The 16,276-nt window shown below is 38.0% G+C and overlaps 1 protein-coding gene across 2 annotated transcripts in view; it reads right to left on the bottom strand.

Moving 5' to 3' along the window:
* Window positions 1-15,270, bottom strand: part of LOC127413978 (protein jagged-2-like) — a 57,106-nt gene extending 41,836 nt beyond the window's left edge. Inside the window, exons 1-2 of one of the 2 annotated variants that reach the window (XM_051651587.1) lie at window positions 15,145-15,270; window positions 5,036-5,356 (exon numbers count right to left, since the gene is read on the bottom strand). In XM_051651587.1, coding sequence (XP_051507547.1) covers window positions 5,036-5,356; window positions 15,145-15,159 — 336 coding nt within the window. In that variant the 5' untranslated portion in view covers window positions 15,160-15,270. Of the gene's footprint in view, window positions 1-5,035; window positions 5,357-5,958; window positions 6,148-15,144 lie in introns of those variants that run through there. The other variant, XM_051651586.1, reaches the window with a different exon arrangement.
* Between the last annotated feature and the right edge of the window lie 1,006 nt (window positions 15,271-16,276).

Raw genomic sequence — 16,276 nt, 5'->3', positions numbered from 1 at the left:
AGTTATACATTTTTATCAATATGTGAGTGGAATTGAATGCAAGACCTTGGCATCAGCAACATGCTCAGAAACAAAATGAGCTTCTGCAGTCACAATGTCAAAAGACACCAATGTTGTTCACTAAATTACGTGTTATTAATAATAATCACAGTTAACAATAATTCTGCCAAGTAGTATGTTAAAGGAATAGTTCACCCAAAAATTGAAATTCTGTCATCAACTGCACACCCTTAGGTTGTTCCAAATCTAGTATGACTCTCTTCTGTGTAAGGCAATGAATGTTAGCCTCCGTCACCATTCACTTTCATTGAATGGTGACTGAGACTGGACATTCTGCCTAACACCTCCTTTTGTGTTCCACGGAAGAAAGAAAGTCATATGGGTTTGAAATAACATGAGGGTAAATTATGCTAGAATTATCCTTTTTGGCTGAACTTTTCATTTAACAGCCAAACTGTTGGCTGTGTACCATCATCCAATTGGTTTCTAGAACCAAACATATCCAGTTTATAATACGGTTAAATATCAACTGCCATTGGTTCTACAACCAGCAGGTGGAAAAGAGAAAACACAGTCCAGATCAAGAACACAAAACAAGTCTACATCAAACACCTGTGATCTAATGCTCAGCCAACTGTACAGAGCACTTGCAGAAAAGAGAGAGAAACAGTCGTGAAACAAGAGACCCATTGCTCATTCAAGATTTAAAGAAAGCAGAATGGGGTGAAAGGAGGACACGAAAGATCTGAAAATAAATAAAAAAATAAACAGAGAGAGTAGAGCAGATCAGGACAACGTTTTGGAGTATTTACAGCAGTCTTGCAGAGAAAAGCAGAGATTTTATAAATAACACTCGCCCTCGTGAAAAAGATTTAATGGTCACTAGTGTCCCTCTCTCTTTCAGGAGAACACTCTCTGTTTATTTCCAGGTCAAGAAATGTCCCTTGCATCTTGGCAGGTCCACACTAATGTGATTTAAAACAGAAAGAGAAATGACATGAGTGCAAAGATACTATGATTTAAGTGGTTACTGACCCCAAATCTCAAACAAACCGGATAAACTCATTGGCTCACATTATCACTGATAATACTATTGTACAATCCATTTGTTTTTTTAAATAATCTCTTTTCTTGACTATATATTTGGGGATTTAGATTAACAGCTGAGCAGTTTCTTATCATGAGACAAAACATGAACTTGAGAAGCTCTTGAAAAAGATTAAATAAAAAAGTGGTGGTGTGTGCGCTCAGCGGAATGGGATTTTTATCCAGAAACAAAGGATGGTATACTGGAAGAGTATCAAAGATCTCCCAGCTGTAGGACGTCAGGCACAGCAGGACTTATAAGGCTCATAAACAGCACCTTCCGCAAAACTGTGTCCCTCCCATGGCACACCTAATTCGCTAAGTATGGACAATGGCAGATGAAAGTGCCTTGGCAGGTTTCCGTTCTGCTGATGTTGTAATGATGCATCATGTACGTTGAAGCAACTGTATTAAATACACTGTATCGTCTATCGTCATTTTTATGTGCTTTTTATGCAATTGTTAAGACTACAAGAGAGAGACACTGTAGAGAACATTATGGGAGGATTCCTGCCATTAGCAAGTGTTTGTTTTGTAGTTTGCCGGTTCCAAAAATAACGGATTGCACTATTAAACATCACAACAGGAGGATTTCCTTCCTACTAAGGGCTGTCTTCACCAGTCTTGACACTGGGCTGCAAACATCTTTCATTTCAGACTACACAAGAACTACTTGCCGCCGAGAAGAATCTTCAAACCACCAGTTGCATGTGAAATGGAGATCAACTGGTGGCTCAAATGATTCACCTGTCAAACTGTTTAACCGGCACTTATGAATCAATTTGTATCCAAACGACAAGATAACATGCATTATTGAGTTCTGTTTATCAGGAGAACATTCTTAAACACAGACACACATTGAAATTCCTACTTTGCAAAAACAGAATCTGTGGGCTGAGAAACAGTCCTAAATTGAATAGAAAGATGTGTTATATAATGCTTTGAAAAATACAGGCATTCTCAAGCATACCAGAAAACAAAATGCAAAACAGTAAAAACAAACTAAACAACTCTGAGGGAGATGATATCACAAGAGATTTGTCTTGTGCATAAAATTGGTGTCTAGCAATAGAGTATTCAGACAGTTACTAAGATCTCTCCAGGAAATCAACCCTTAATTGAACAAACTAAGTAAGCTGTCTTACTTACTTCACTTACTACTGTCTTAGGTGCTTTAATAGTCTGGTGGAAACAAAGAAAAACGACAAACTCCCAAATTGTTGCTGAAATGGCGTGGTGTGTAAATTTAGGCAGTGTGGATGTGCTTTTTTTCATGCGGATGACCCGGTTTTGATTCTCCCTTTTTCCCACTTTTTCCCATCCTGTTTCCTACTTATAATTAAAATAAATAAATAAATAAATAAATAAAATAAAATAAAATAAATATATATATATATATATATATATATATATATATATATATATATAAAGGTTGATACCTTGCAGTGATTTGGTCATGGTGATGTTCGGGGAGTTGAGAGAAAGGTTTGATCCTGGTACAATTAACCATGGATTTACTATAGTAATATTGTAGTAACCATGTTTTTGGCAGAAACCATTGTTTTAATGCTATTAACCATGGTGCTACTACAATAATATGATATTAATGTAGTAACCATGTTTAATTTTGTGGTTATTACAGTTTGATTTTACTACAGAATTCCATTGTGATACTATGGTTACTGTAGTAAAACCATGGTTAATTTTTGTACAGTAAGGTAAAGGCTAGATATAGGAGTAGGGGTTGGTGTAGGGTGTCTGTGGGACTCTATATAAACAACAAATATATTGCAATCATGCCCTTATACTGTATGTTAGTACTTAATTAGGGGTGCAAATAGTGTCTGCCATGTATGCAAATAGCATCTAACACTATTTATACTTAGTGCAAAGAAGATGCTTTTTGTTGCTTTTCACACTAGTGTTAATTGCATCTATTGCTATTTGCACTAAGTGCAAATAGCCTCTGCCAATAAAGAAATATTCACAGACATATAAAAAATTCTGACATGTCATGTCTCATCTTATGTAGCGTTAAGAAATGACTGTGTATTTAAAAAAAAAAAGAAGAAGAAGAAAAAAAAAGAAACACTTTAAAAGGTGTGCGTACACAACAGAAAAGCAATAGGCAGTTTTCACCCCATGGCTACTATCACCATGGCTGAAATCTGGAAGCAAACAAGAATCAAATGCAGCAATCCAGTATTTTCCACAAATTAGCAAAACAGATTTACCAGATTTAAAATGAAAAACAACAACAACAAACTCACACTGGTGCAAGCGGTGTGTGGTTTAAGTTAAACATTTTACCCATAGTAATGCATCCTGCATTATCTTACAAACTATCTGTTCTGGTCTATTTAGCGACAAAGCTATCTGAAACGTGATCATGTAGACAACTCCCACTGCCTCTCTCTCTTTCTCCTCTTTATCTCTCCGCTTGTGCTATCACTCCATGAGCATGCCAGCTCTAGTCAAGAACCATGTCCTGTGTAAACTGTTTTCAAAATGCAATTTCACTTTTGCAAAAAAAAAAATAAAAAAAATAAAAGCATTCTTGTGAGCTTGTGCTATTGTCACACTTCAGTGATGACCATGCATCATAATTCTTCCAGCAAGAAAGAATCGTAAAATATGCAGAATTTTCAGAGGTATTTTCCTCAAAAGGTGCGTTAATAACGATACTTTAATAAAGATGCTCTGACATGTGTGTTTTAATGTGTGAATTGGGATTCCAGTAGAACCATGTAACATGCAAAATACAGAAACAGAAAGCGAGACAGCCCAGTAAAACTAAATTATTTACCATTGTTTAACTAGAATTTAAATAACTGACATAAACTATGGTAGGCTATATTGTTAGAAATGTTAAAGACCCATAGCTTTTAGATCTTCAAAGTAAGGGAATCTGTTTCATTAACATTATGACAGCTGCACAGCCTGTCGTTTCTAGATGTGTTTAGGCTACTGTTTTCCATACCAAACACTATAGTTTGTTTTATATAACACATAATTACATTGATCTACTCAAGGTAATAAGAAGCCAGCCATTATTTTTTATCAGCTTATAAAAGCTCAAAGTAGATTGTCTTCCTTCTACACTGAAAAAAAAAAAAAAAAAAATGTGTAACCTGCAAGTGTTTCTTTACAGATCTAGTTCTACTATCTAACCAATACAAATTTATTTAGTTGGTATAACCTAATTTGGCAGGTTAATTTGGTCATTTATTGATTATAAAAGCAGGTAATTTATGTGTTACCACATGAAGAACTATTTTAGGTGACCAAAACATTTTCAGGGCATACAGTACTTCGCAATACATGGTCATTTTGCATTTTACAGGGCCGTCCGCATGAAGTGAAACACACTAAATCCTATAAATAAGACACCATTCAAGCGCGTAACAGTATACTCGACGCGCGCGCGAGAAAGACACGCACCAGCCGCGGCTCGCGCGGCCGAAAGCGCGCCGTAACCGGAGAGCCTCCACTCATCTCCACGACTAACACCAGTGACTACTGTGACACCGAGCTCTCCTCTTTCCACCGAGTCAAACATTTGATTTGCAATACATTTTTAAAATGTTATGCTTCAGTTGTGCGTCCTTGCCTCTTCCAACCAGTCTGGAAAACCCATAGTACAGAAATACTATACAGTATATAGAAATGCTTTAACGTTAGCTTTAAAATGTACTTTGCAATACATGTGATTACATACACACCAAATATCATGTTATAGACCTATCATGTGTTATCAAGAGTTAGAATAGCTACTCATTAATTAACCATGTGGTCAATTACTTAACTAGATATAACGGATTACAATGTGTATTATAAGGCATTACGAATACCTGTATAATGCATTAGCAAGCATAACAGAAAATGTTGCCAAAGAATGGTTTGCTTTCTGTTCAAAATCTGATAAAAGAGCATGTCGCTGAACACCTACCGGCCAGGCGAATTGAAAGGGCATGATAACGGTCCCGAGGTCATTGGCCTTGTTTGGGTTTTCATTGAATCCTTTGAACTGAAACGTATTCCCTCCAAGCACGATCGAGCTTCCAGTGCCGTATGTACATAACCCAGACGTGGTGATCTCCACCTGGTATTCCTTTAGACACACTCTGAAGTACGTGTCACATTCGTCCCGGTCGCACCGAGCGTCTCGTGCGCTCCGCGCGCCGTCGCAACAGTTTCCATTCGCGAGCTCACCCCTGTCATTCTCCACGCTGATCAACTGGAGCTCCAAATAACCCGACGAGTGGCAAACCTAAAAATAAAACAACAAGGGGTAAAATATGAATTGCACTATTAATATGAAATGCAAACAGCTGATAAACTGTGAAGTTGAAGTTTGTTGGGCATGTAAGACTGCCATTATGAAGAATTCTTGTGAATTGCTTCCATTAAACACAACGCAATATGCAATGCAAGACAACATACAACACAGTACAATGGAATAAAGTGCACTGATTTGAAATTTGTGCTTAAGGATTGCATACGCAGCAGATATTGCAGACAGATACCTAACAAACGCTTACGCATCCAATGTGAGTAAGTAGTGCAATAATGAAATATGCACATTAAAGCTTTTTACGTATTATACATTTAGACAATGCTTAAGGTTTCACTGTAGATGCATTACAGTTCGCATGTATTGGTTTGGTTTGAAAACGCCTTTCAACTTTAATGATCACATGATTAGTGGACAGTAGGCTAATTATATTAGGAAAAGAATCCCCCAAAATCTAATTGGACCAAAATGAATTAATTTCAGTTCAATGTAAAGTGAAAAATAAATTAAAAAAAATAAAAAAAGAAAAGAAAAAGTGGACTGTTTGGCATGATAATGCATAAGGAAGTTTAACTCACCTCAGTCCAAAAAGTCAAAATTAGGAACACTGTTGACAAACAACCTCCAAAATAGTTATGCATGACTCCTACGAAGTTAATACGACATGGTTTTAAAAAAGAAAACACATATACGCATCACTGTCCTCAGAATCCAGGCATTCAAAGTGATTCCTTTCTTCTCAAGAGCCCCAGAAGATGAGATGAGATTCACACACACTCGTTCCTCTAGCGCGCCGCTCTCAGTTTATCAGTTAACTACAAGTTGTCTGCACGGGCTTTGATTGACAGTGCAGTAAACCATTGGCAAGCCATCAGTAGAAGTGGAACCGCTGCGGAGGGCGGAGCCTTTCTTATAAATTATAGAACTGACCAGATTATTTACCAGAGTAATTCTTGTGCTGTAATCATGTCAGACTTGTAATCTTTTCCACAATACATAATTTTCCACTCTCAGATTTTTTTTAGCAGTTGAATGGTTTCATAATTATTAGTGGAAGCATGTTGCAATTATGTAAACGATTATTACAAAGTAAGTTTTTCTTTTTTCTTTTATTTTTTTACATTGGTAAAACTATTGTTTGTACTATTTCACAATTTAAATTTACACTCATGTTAAAAGTAATGGTGATTTTTATTTTATTTTATTATTTTTTTTATTTATTTTTTTAAAGCTACAGAGCGCCCTCTTGTGATATCAAATCAAAACAAATCACTTTTATTGTCACACAACCATATGCACAAGTGGGTGAAAGTCTTGGGTGCAGTTCCGAGCAACATAGCAGTCATGACAGTGATGAGACATATACCAATTTACAATAAACATCAGATTTTGTACCGGTTTAACTTGTTGCATTACACAGAATTTTTTAGTGTCCCTCACCAGTTTCATATCTGCTCATGCCATTATGGTCATGGCTGTGGCCTGATCTATTCTTCACTTATTTGTATGTTTTCAATCGTATAATCAATAATAGTTTGTTTTGTGACTTTATTTTGAGCCAGTGAGGCAGGAAAGAGACGGAAAGTTTAGGATAATTGAGTTACAAGCTCAATTGACAAAATTTGTGGCATAATGTTGATTACTACAAAATAAAAAATAAAAAAGAATAATAATAAAAAAGAAACAAAGATCTGGGTTACTGTGAGCCTACAATGGAAGTGAATGAAGCCAGTTCGTAAATGTTAAAATAATCACTCTTTCAAAAGTATGGCCACTAGACATAAACATTATAAATGTTAAGATGATTTTAATGTGATAAAAATTGCTTACTAAAATTTTCAGTTTAAAGGTATATCCAATTTTACTTCTTTGCCACTTCTTGAGGCATACAAGGAGTGTGTGTATCTGTGTGTGTGTGGTGTTTGTGTGGTGTACAGTGCATCCGGAAAGAATTCACAGCGCTTCCCTTTTTCCACATTTTGTTATGTTACAGCCTTATTCCAAAAGGATTAAATTCATTATTTTCCTCAAAATTCTACAAACAATACCCCATGATGACAACGTGAAAGAAGTTTGTTTGAAATATTTGCAAATTTATTAAAAATAAAAAACAAAACAAAAAAATCACACATACATAAGTATTCACAGCCTTTGCCATGACACTCAAAATTGAGCTCAGGTGCATCCTGTTTCCACTGATCATCCTTGAGATGTTTCTACAACTTGATTGGAGTCCAGCTGTGGTAAATTCAGTTGATTGGACATGATTTGGAAAGGCACACACCTGTCTATATAAGGTCCCACAGTTAACAGTGCATGTCAGAGCACAAACCAAGCCATGAAATCCAAGGAATTGTCTGTAGACCTCCGAGACAGGATTGTATCGAGGCACAGATCTGGGGAAGGGTACAGAAAAATTTCTGCAGCATTGAAGGTCCCAATGAGCACAGTGGCCTCCATCATCTGTAAAAGGAAGAAGTTTGGAACCAAACTATGTGGAGAGAGGAGAACCTTCCAGAAGAACAACCATCTCTGCAGCACTCCACCAATCAGGCCTGTATGGTAGAGTGGCCAGACAGAAGCCACTCCTCAGTAAAAGGCACGACAGCCCGCCTGGAGTTTGCCAAAAGGCACCTGAAGGACTCTCAGACCATGAGAAACAAAATTCTCTGGTCTCTTTGGCCTGAATGGCAAGCGTCATGTCTGGAGGAAACCAGGCACCGCTCATCACCTGGCCAATACCATCCCTACAGTGAAGCATGGTGGTGGCAGCATCATGCTGTGGGATGTTTTTCAGCAGCAGGAACTGAGAGACTAGTCAGGATCGAGAGAAAGATGAATGCAGCAATGTACAGAGACATCCTTGATGAAAACCTGCTCCAGAGCGCTCTGGACCTCAGACTGGGGTGAAGGTTCATCTTCCAACAAGACAACAACCCTAAGCACACAGCAAAGATAACAAAGGAGTGGCTATGGGACAACTCTGTGAATGTCCTTGAGTGGCCCAGCCAGAGCCCAGACTTGAACCCGATTGAACATCTCTGGAGAGATCTGAAAATGGCTGTGCACCGACGCTCCCCATCCAACCTGATGGAGCTTGAGAGGTCCTGCAAAGAAGAATGGGAGAAACTGCCCAAAAATAGGTGTGCCAAGCTTGTAGCATCATACTCAAAAAGACTTGAGGCTGTAATTGGTGCCAAAGGTGCTTCAACAAAGTATTGAGCAATTCTACAAACAATATGGGGTATTGTTTGTAGAATTGAGGAAAATAATGAATTTAATCCATTTTGGAATAAGGCTGTAACATAACAAAATGTGGAAAAAGTGAAGCGCTGTGAATACTTTCCAGATGCACTGTATTTGTATTCAATAGGCTACTTGGCTATATCACTCTTTCATCTTGTTAGAACATGAAGACATTATTGTGCCTGATAAAACAGCATGGGAATATTTGGATGGAGATATTTATTTATTTATTTATTTTTGTCAAAGGCTTCCCAACCCCACTTCCAGCCATGATGCAACCAACTTTTGCCCTTTAGCAAATAGTCAGAAATTGACTGTTAGTAATAGACTAAACAAGATGATACTGTCTCAGAGATCTACTGCATGGCTAGAATCATATCCTGCTTTTTTTCAATCAATGCTTTTCTCTGTCTCTCTCTGTTTCTCTCTCTCTCTTTAGGAAATGGGTGACGCTGTAGTCCTAATCTTGCAGTCAGACTCCATCCTGCATTCCTCTAGTGCTGGTCCATAGTCAGAATAAAGAGAGGAAGTCAGCGCCAGAGCTGCATGGAGACAAATTAGATGTGAACAATGCTTGCAACACTCTGAGGATGTGACACACTGGGGCTCTGATAGAAAGAAAGGCACCTGCGCTCTGTTGAGATCACAGAACATGTATGACTCAAAAGAACTTTCAGAGGGGAGTGGAAAAAATTTTATAGTTTTGTTTCCCAGCTAAAGAACATGGAAACAGTTCTCCACATCATATTGAGACATGATTTGGGTCTAAGGGTATAACTATTTGAAAACGATGCTGTGTTTTTTGTTGTTTACATTGTCATCCTTGTTGCTCTATATAACACGCAAAGTTTGGTCTGCGGTCAAAACAATTGCAGTTTTGGTGCAGTGTTGCTATGTAAGTTGTTTAGTTGCAGGATAAGATGTTGTTTACTGGTCCAAGTCAAAGAGGCCATCATTAAGTTTTTATGATATACTTGTCCCTAGATATGGCTGTGGTCACTCCTTCAATTAGTCTATAGGATTTTTTTGTTTTATTGTCCACCAGGTGGGTGGGGGGGCCCCTGATTGCTTAGAAAAATAATAGCACACCTTTTCTCAAAAAGCCACACAGATTGAGGTATCATTCATGTCTGTAGCACTTACGGTGCAGAATGAGTTACACACACTGATATACTGTATCAGTGGTTACACACCAAAGTTTAAAACATAGGGTTTGAGGTTTGTTTATATCCCTAAACCTAAGGATGAGCAATGTAATAGTGATGCTTGCCTTAGTAACCATGACTAATTATGACTGATTGTCTGATAACGTAATAAAATACCCACAAAGAAAATCACTCATAATGGTCTCAATCAAACAAACACATACAGGATTTGTGCATTCACTTGGTGTCTTGAAGATGGAGAGAAAAACAGAAGTGAACAGGTGTGTCACTGGGAGGTGAGATATTTTGTGTTTCAGGTTTGTAATGTCAGTGATAGAGTGTGAGAGTGCTTAACCTCTGACCTCAAGCCTGACTTCTATTACAACTAATGCAAATCCCCTCAGAGTGTGTGTGCACTTTACACCTCTCTCTGGGTGACTGAAGAGGTGAGACATATCAGCGCATCAGTGTGTTGACCTGTATTTGCCATCTTCAGAGGAGGCATCTTTATAGCTCTCCTTAGCTTGCCCTGTTTTTGCTGATCAGTAGAAAACGGGAGTCATGCTCTATTGGAAAATGCAGGATAAATCTCGAATTGTACGAATTTGTGCTATTTTCGAAAAAGAAAAGAGTATATATATATATATACACACACAGGTGCATCTCAATAAATTAGAATGTCGTGGAAAAGTTCATTTATTTCAGTAATTCAACTCAAATTGTGAAACTCGTGTATTAAATAAATTCAATGCACACAGACTGAAGTAGTTTAAGTCTATGGTTCTTTTAATTGTGATGATTTTGCTCACATTTAACAAAAACCCACCAATTCACTATCTCAAAAAATTAGAATACATCATAAGACCAATAAAAAAAAACATTTTTAGTGAATTGTTGGCCTTCTGGAAAGTATGTTCATTTACTGTATATGTACTCAATACTTGGTAGGGGCTCCTTTTGCTTTAATTACTGCCTCAATTCGGCATGGCATGGAGGTGATCAGTTTGTGGCACTGCTGAGGTGGTATGGAAGCCCAGGTTTCTTTGACAGTGGCCTTCAGCTCATCTGAATTTTTTGGTCTCTTGTTTCTCATTTTCCTCTTGACAATACCCCATAGATTCTCTATGGGGTTCAGGTCTGGTGAGTTTGCTGGCCAGTCAAGCACACCAACACCATGGTCATTTAACCAACTTTTGGTGCTTTTGGCAGTGTGGGCAGGTGCCAAATCCTGCTGGAAAATAAAATCAGCATCTTTAAAAAGCTGGTCAGCAGAAGGAAGCATGAAGTGCTCCAAACTTTCTTGGTAAACGGGTGCAGTGACTTTGGTTTTCAAAAGACACAATGGACCAACACCAGCAGATGACATTGCACCCCAAATCATCACAGGCTGTGGAAACTTAACACTGGACTTCAAGCAACTTGGGCTATGAGCTTCTCCACCCTTCCTCCAGACTCTAGGACCTTGGTTTCCAAATGAAATACAAAACTTGCTCTCATCTGAAAAGAGGACTTTGGACCACTGGGCAACAGTCCAGTTCTTCTTCTCCTTAGCCCAGGTAAGATGCCTCTGATGTTGTCTGTGGTTCAGGAGTGGCTTAACAAGAGGAATACGACAACTGTAGCCAAATTCCTTGACACGTCTGTGTGTGGTTGATGCCTTAACCCCAGCCTCAGTCCATTCCTTGTGAAGTTCACCCAAATTCTTGAATCGATTTTGCTTGACAATCCTCATAAGGCTGCGGTTCTCTCGGTTGGTTGTGCATCTTTTTCTTCCACACTTTTCCCTTCCACTCAACTTTCTGTTAACATGCTTGGATACAGCACTCTGTGAACAGCCAGCTTCTTTGGCAATGAATGTTTGTGGCTTACCCTCCTTGTGAAGGGTGTCAATGATTGTCTTCTGGACAACTGTCAGATCAGCAGTCTTCCCCATGATTGTGTAGCCTAGTGAACCAAACTGAGAGACCATTTTGAAGGCTCAGGAAACCTTTGCAGGTGTTTTGAGTTGATTAGCTGATTGGCATGTCACCATATTCTAATTTGTTGAGATAGTGAATTGGTGGGTTTTTGTTAAATGTGAGCCAAAATCATCACAATTAAAAGAACCAAAGACTTAAACTACTTCAGTCTGTGTGCATTGAATTTATTTAATACACGAGTTTCACAATTTGAGTTGAATTACTGAAATAAATGAACTTTTCCACGACATTCTAATTTATTGAGATGCACCTGTATATATATAAAAAATTTGAATTGGATGACTTGGACCGAATAACAAAGTAGCCAATAAGTGCTCAGCATAGATGGGAACTCCTTTAATACTGTTTTAAAAGCATCCCAGTGTGATACCTCAAGAAGTTGGTTGAGAAAATGCCAAGAGTACATTTCAAAGGGTGGCTATTTTGAAGATGCTAAAATTTAATGTATTTTTTTTTTTCCCCATAATTCCATTTCTGTTATTCCATAGTTTTGATGACTTCACTATTATTCTAAAATGTGAAGAAAAAATTATAATAAAGAATGAGTAAGTGACCCAAAACTTTTGAACGGCAGTGTATATCCAGTTTTACAACTTCTTTGCCATGTAATGTCAACAAACCTTAAATGAGGCCCTAAAATGAATGTAAAAAAATGATTTAAACAACTTTACAGCTCAAATAATACACACGTTTTAACAGAAGAATTAATGTAAGTGCTTTTATATCATTTTCAGCTTAACATGTCTGCCTTTAAACCCTCCAGATTCACTTCTATTGTAAAAGCCTCACTGCAAATTTGATTATTGCTTCTTCTTCTTGTTTTTTTTTTTTTTTTTTTTTTAGAAAAGGAGGGATGAGTCGATTTTTATGGTAATCAACATGTGCCACAAATGCTGTCGATTGAGCTTAATTTGAATTAAACCCGGAATATTCCTTTGATTCATAACACTCAAATTGCAATTCCATTTGGTGCCGCTAGTGGCGCAGTAGATTCACTCTGCTCCTTTCATAAGGCACACAAAATGATGCTAAACTGACAGTTGTTTCACAATATCTAGCCAGACTGTGAAGCTCTGCTAATTACATCGTTTCTAAAATGCTACATGTATGTGACCCCACCAGTGGTGGGGAGAAATGTACTCTACATTTTTCAGAAGCGTGACAGTAATTTGGCTATTTTCACAATAGTGTAGCTTTTCCAGTAGTAAGCTAAATTTTCCAACAAGTAGCTACAATATTTGTCAATGCTTCATTTGTCCTATTGTTAGGGCTCACCTAACCGTGCTCCCTCTCTCTCTTGTAGTGTATGGAAGTCTGAATCATTTTAGTTAATCGATTCGCTTGAACAGTTCATATATGTGAACCTACAAATACAGATGATTAAAAAATTCACTTACATAAAGGACTTGGATTCACTTCATTTTAGTGAATCGGTTCATTTGGACAGTTCATGCAAATTACCTAGTTCAAATAAATGATTCCCCCCACCCACCATTATTTATACCATGATCAATGGAAGCATGTAAATGCTTCATGCTGCAACCCCCCCAACGTTCAAGCCAAATCTACACCCTTGTACAGAACAGTATTTACAGTATGTGGCACCAGGTGCGATTCAAGGATTTAAATCTTAGGGGGGCTCAGCTGACAATGACCAGCGGCGGCTCGTCAGATGAGGCAAGGGAGGCTCAGCCTCCACAAAAATGTTTTCAAAATGAACGTTGTTTTAATCAGTTTACTTACTAACATACACAACTCAGATGCCTTTAATGCAAAAAATATGTTTTTCTATTTATTTGTCTTTCATGCGCGGTAGACAGGTGAGTTTAAATTACTGTATGAATTGGCATGAAATAATGTCCATTATAACCGTTAATTTTGCGCCCCATGTATCTGTTGATACATGGGAGGCACATATATAAATACTAATTTATATATGTGCCTCCTCAGAAAATTGCATTATAGTATGTGCACATTTTATGTATCCCAAGGAGAGAACAGGTCAGTCAAGGGCCAAGAGCAAATCATCACAGTGGGCGTTTACTGTCAAGTCCTAAAGGAGGCCAAAACCAAGCAAGAGGGTCAGAATGAGGGTGGAAAATGATCATGATTTACAAATATATGACAATTATGCAAAACTGTGCAAAAATGTTTTACTAATATTATAAGTGAGCCTCAAGGAAGTAAAAAAAAAAAAAAAAAACGGCATGTCATGACCCCCTTTAAACCATTGATGCAGCATTGATTCGTTCACAACTGAAAAGAGTCTTTATTCAAATTTACGAACAAACCTACGAAGAGACTTCAGCAGTGTTTAAGCATCAAAAGCATTTCCCTGCAAATGACAAAAAAGCATATTTGTCATTTTGTGAACTGCTGTGCATGACTATTAAGCTATTCAAAAAAAGACAACAATTTTAGCCTAAAAATAATAAGTTTAAATTATGTCTTGATGTCAGTGTAGTCACTTTTATTCATAATTCATCCAGACCCTTTCTCTCTCCTTAAGTTGGTCAACAGATCCTGATCCTCGCTCATTCACAAATCGAATGGGGGAAAGGGACGTATTCGTTCAGTGGGTCAAACCAATACTCCTAAGGACTGTTAGGACTGTTATTTTTCTTTATCGGCAACTTGGTCGGTTGCCACCTTGATCGTGGCAACCGACCAAAAGAACCCTTTTAACCGGCCATGTTTATAGTCCATATAAATAAACTAATTTAAATGGTATAAACTACAGATATAATAACTATTTATCAAATTATGTAATTTAATGTAACCAGAGTACATATTTAAAATGACTTTAGCTACTTTTTGAAAAAGATTAACTGTAGATTAGTTATTCCTATGTAAAGAGTAGCTTGTGAAGCTACAGTTTCAAAGTAGCTTCCCAAAACTGGATCACATGTAACAGCCCACTTTTTGAAGCCCAGGACATCAGCTGTGGTTCAAATCCAGGCAAGCAGCATTTATGTTTGTGGCCCAGGAGGGTTAATCTCAGGCGGGTATGTGCGTGCCTTGCAGTGTGTGGATGTGTAGAGGATGGAGCTGTTATCAGCTCAGTCAGCTGTGCCAATCATTCATTGCATTAGTGTACTGTAAGTGAGGGAGGAGTACACACACATATACAAACAATGAGACATTGTGTTGCTTATATACAGTGCTGAATAGGAGGAGATAGGCAGGGCTGGTTGTGCATGGATTATGTATTTCTCAGAGAAGTCCCTAAGGAACCCTTGTGTGTGACTGTGACCTTTCACACTTAAAAATATACTCTGGTGTGTGTGTTTGGGGGGCTACATAAAATATTGATAGTGATTTTTGTAAAACCCTTAAATTAAGTTCCATTTCAGTCTTGCCTTGCATTCAAAGCCATTGTACTTTCACTTATTACCTGCTGTTTGAGCATGTTTTCCTCTCTTGTTAAGACTTGTTATGACTCTTTTTTATATTGAATTCTTGCGCATTCAACACTCCTCCACGTTCCAGATTCTTTTCAACAGGAACAGGGAACTGTTGGAAATGTTCTTGGGCAGGGAGAGATCCTGTACAATTGTGTTTTACACATAGAGGCAGTTTTCTGTATGAGGTAATACTTCCTGTGATAAAGAGAGGAGGGGGCAAAGTAAGAGAGAGAATTGAAGAAAGAAAGAGAAAAGTCAGAGAGAGACTTTATTGTTGTGATGTCTGTCAAAGGAACTGAATGATGCAAGGGATTCAGGGGGAATTCCACAGACATTCCAGTCTGTTCCTAACACTTTACAGTTCAGTTTAGCAGCTTGGGATATACACACATCATGAGTCAGGGACATGTCACTCTCTCTCTCTTTCACGGTAAATCTCTGCCTGTACAATCCAATGCCAAATCACATTCCTAGATTATGCATGAATGCTACTCATTTCTGAACCTTGACACAATGTTGAAGGGGAAATCTTTATATCTGGGGGAGTAATCCTTTCATGTTCAGGATTTTGGTATTAATTTCCAAAGAAAAGGAGACAGAGAGAATTGGCGAGGAGGAAAGTCTGGCCTCTACATGTCAAGGAGATGTGGGCACTCTACAAAGTGCACACACACATTTGTCCTAGTGCCAAAAGTAATGCCTGGGCAGATCTTATCATTCAAAGGAAAACAGAAGAGAGGAAAAATCTAGCCAAACAAGAGAAGATGAGGAAGGCTCTTATCTTTGTTTACTGTAAGCACAGAACACTCCAGAGTTCTCCAAGGGCTCTTTGTGAGATCGAAGTTCTGGAATCAGCTCAAAAAAGAGTAAACTTTGTTGACATTTAAGAGTTTAAAGAGTCTAACCTGTTTGTCTTGGGTTCCTCTTTGACGCCTCAGATCTTTGGTTCTCCCCAGATTCACGTTGTTTTTTATTTCAGAAGTTTATGGGAGCTTCTTGCGTCCTTGAAGATAAACATGCCATTCAGTGATTGATCATTTTCTGATTGTCCTCATATGAACTGATAATATGCCAGCTTAGTGGCATAAAGGCATATTCTGGGTTCAAAACAAGTTAAGCTCA

Source organism: Myxocyprinus asiaticus, chromosome 23 (genome assembly GCF_019703515.2).
Source record: "Myxocyprinus asiaticus isolate MX2 ecotype Aquarium Trade chromosome 23, UBuf_Myxa_2, whole genome shotgun sequence".
Classification (NCBI taxonomy): Eukaryota; Metazoa; Chordata; class Actinopteri; order Cypriniformes; family Catostomidae; genus Myxocyprinus; species Myxocyprinus asiaticus.
Note: the sequence above shows the minus strand (reverse complement) of the source record. Positions and strands in the feature narration are given on the sequence as shown.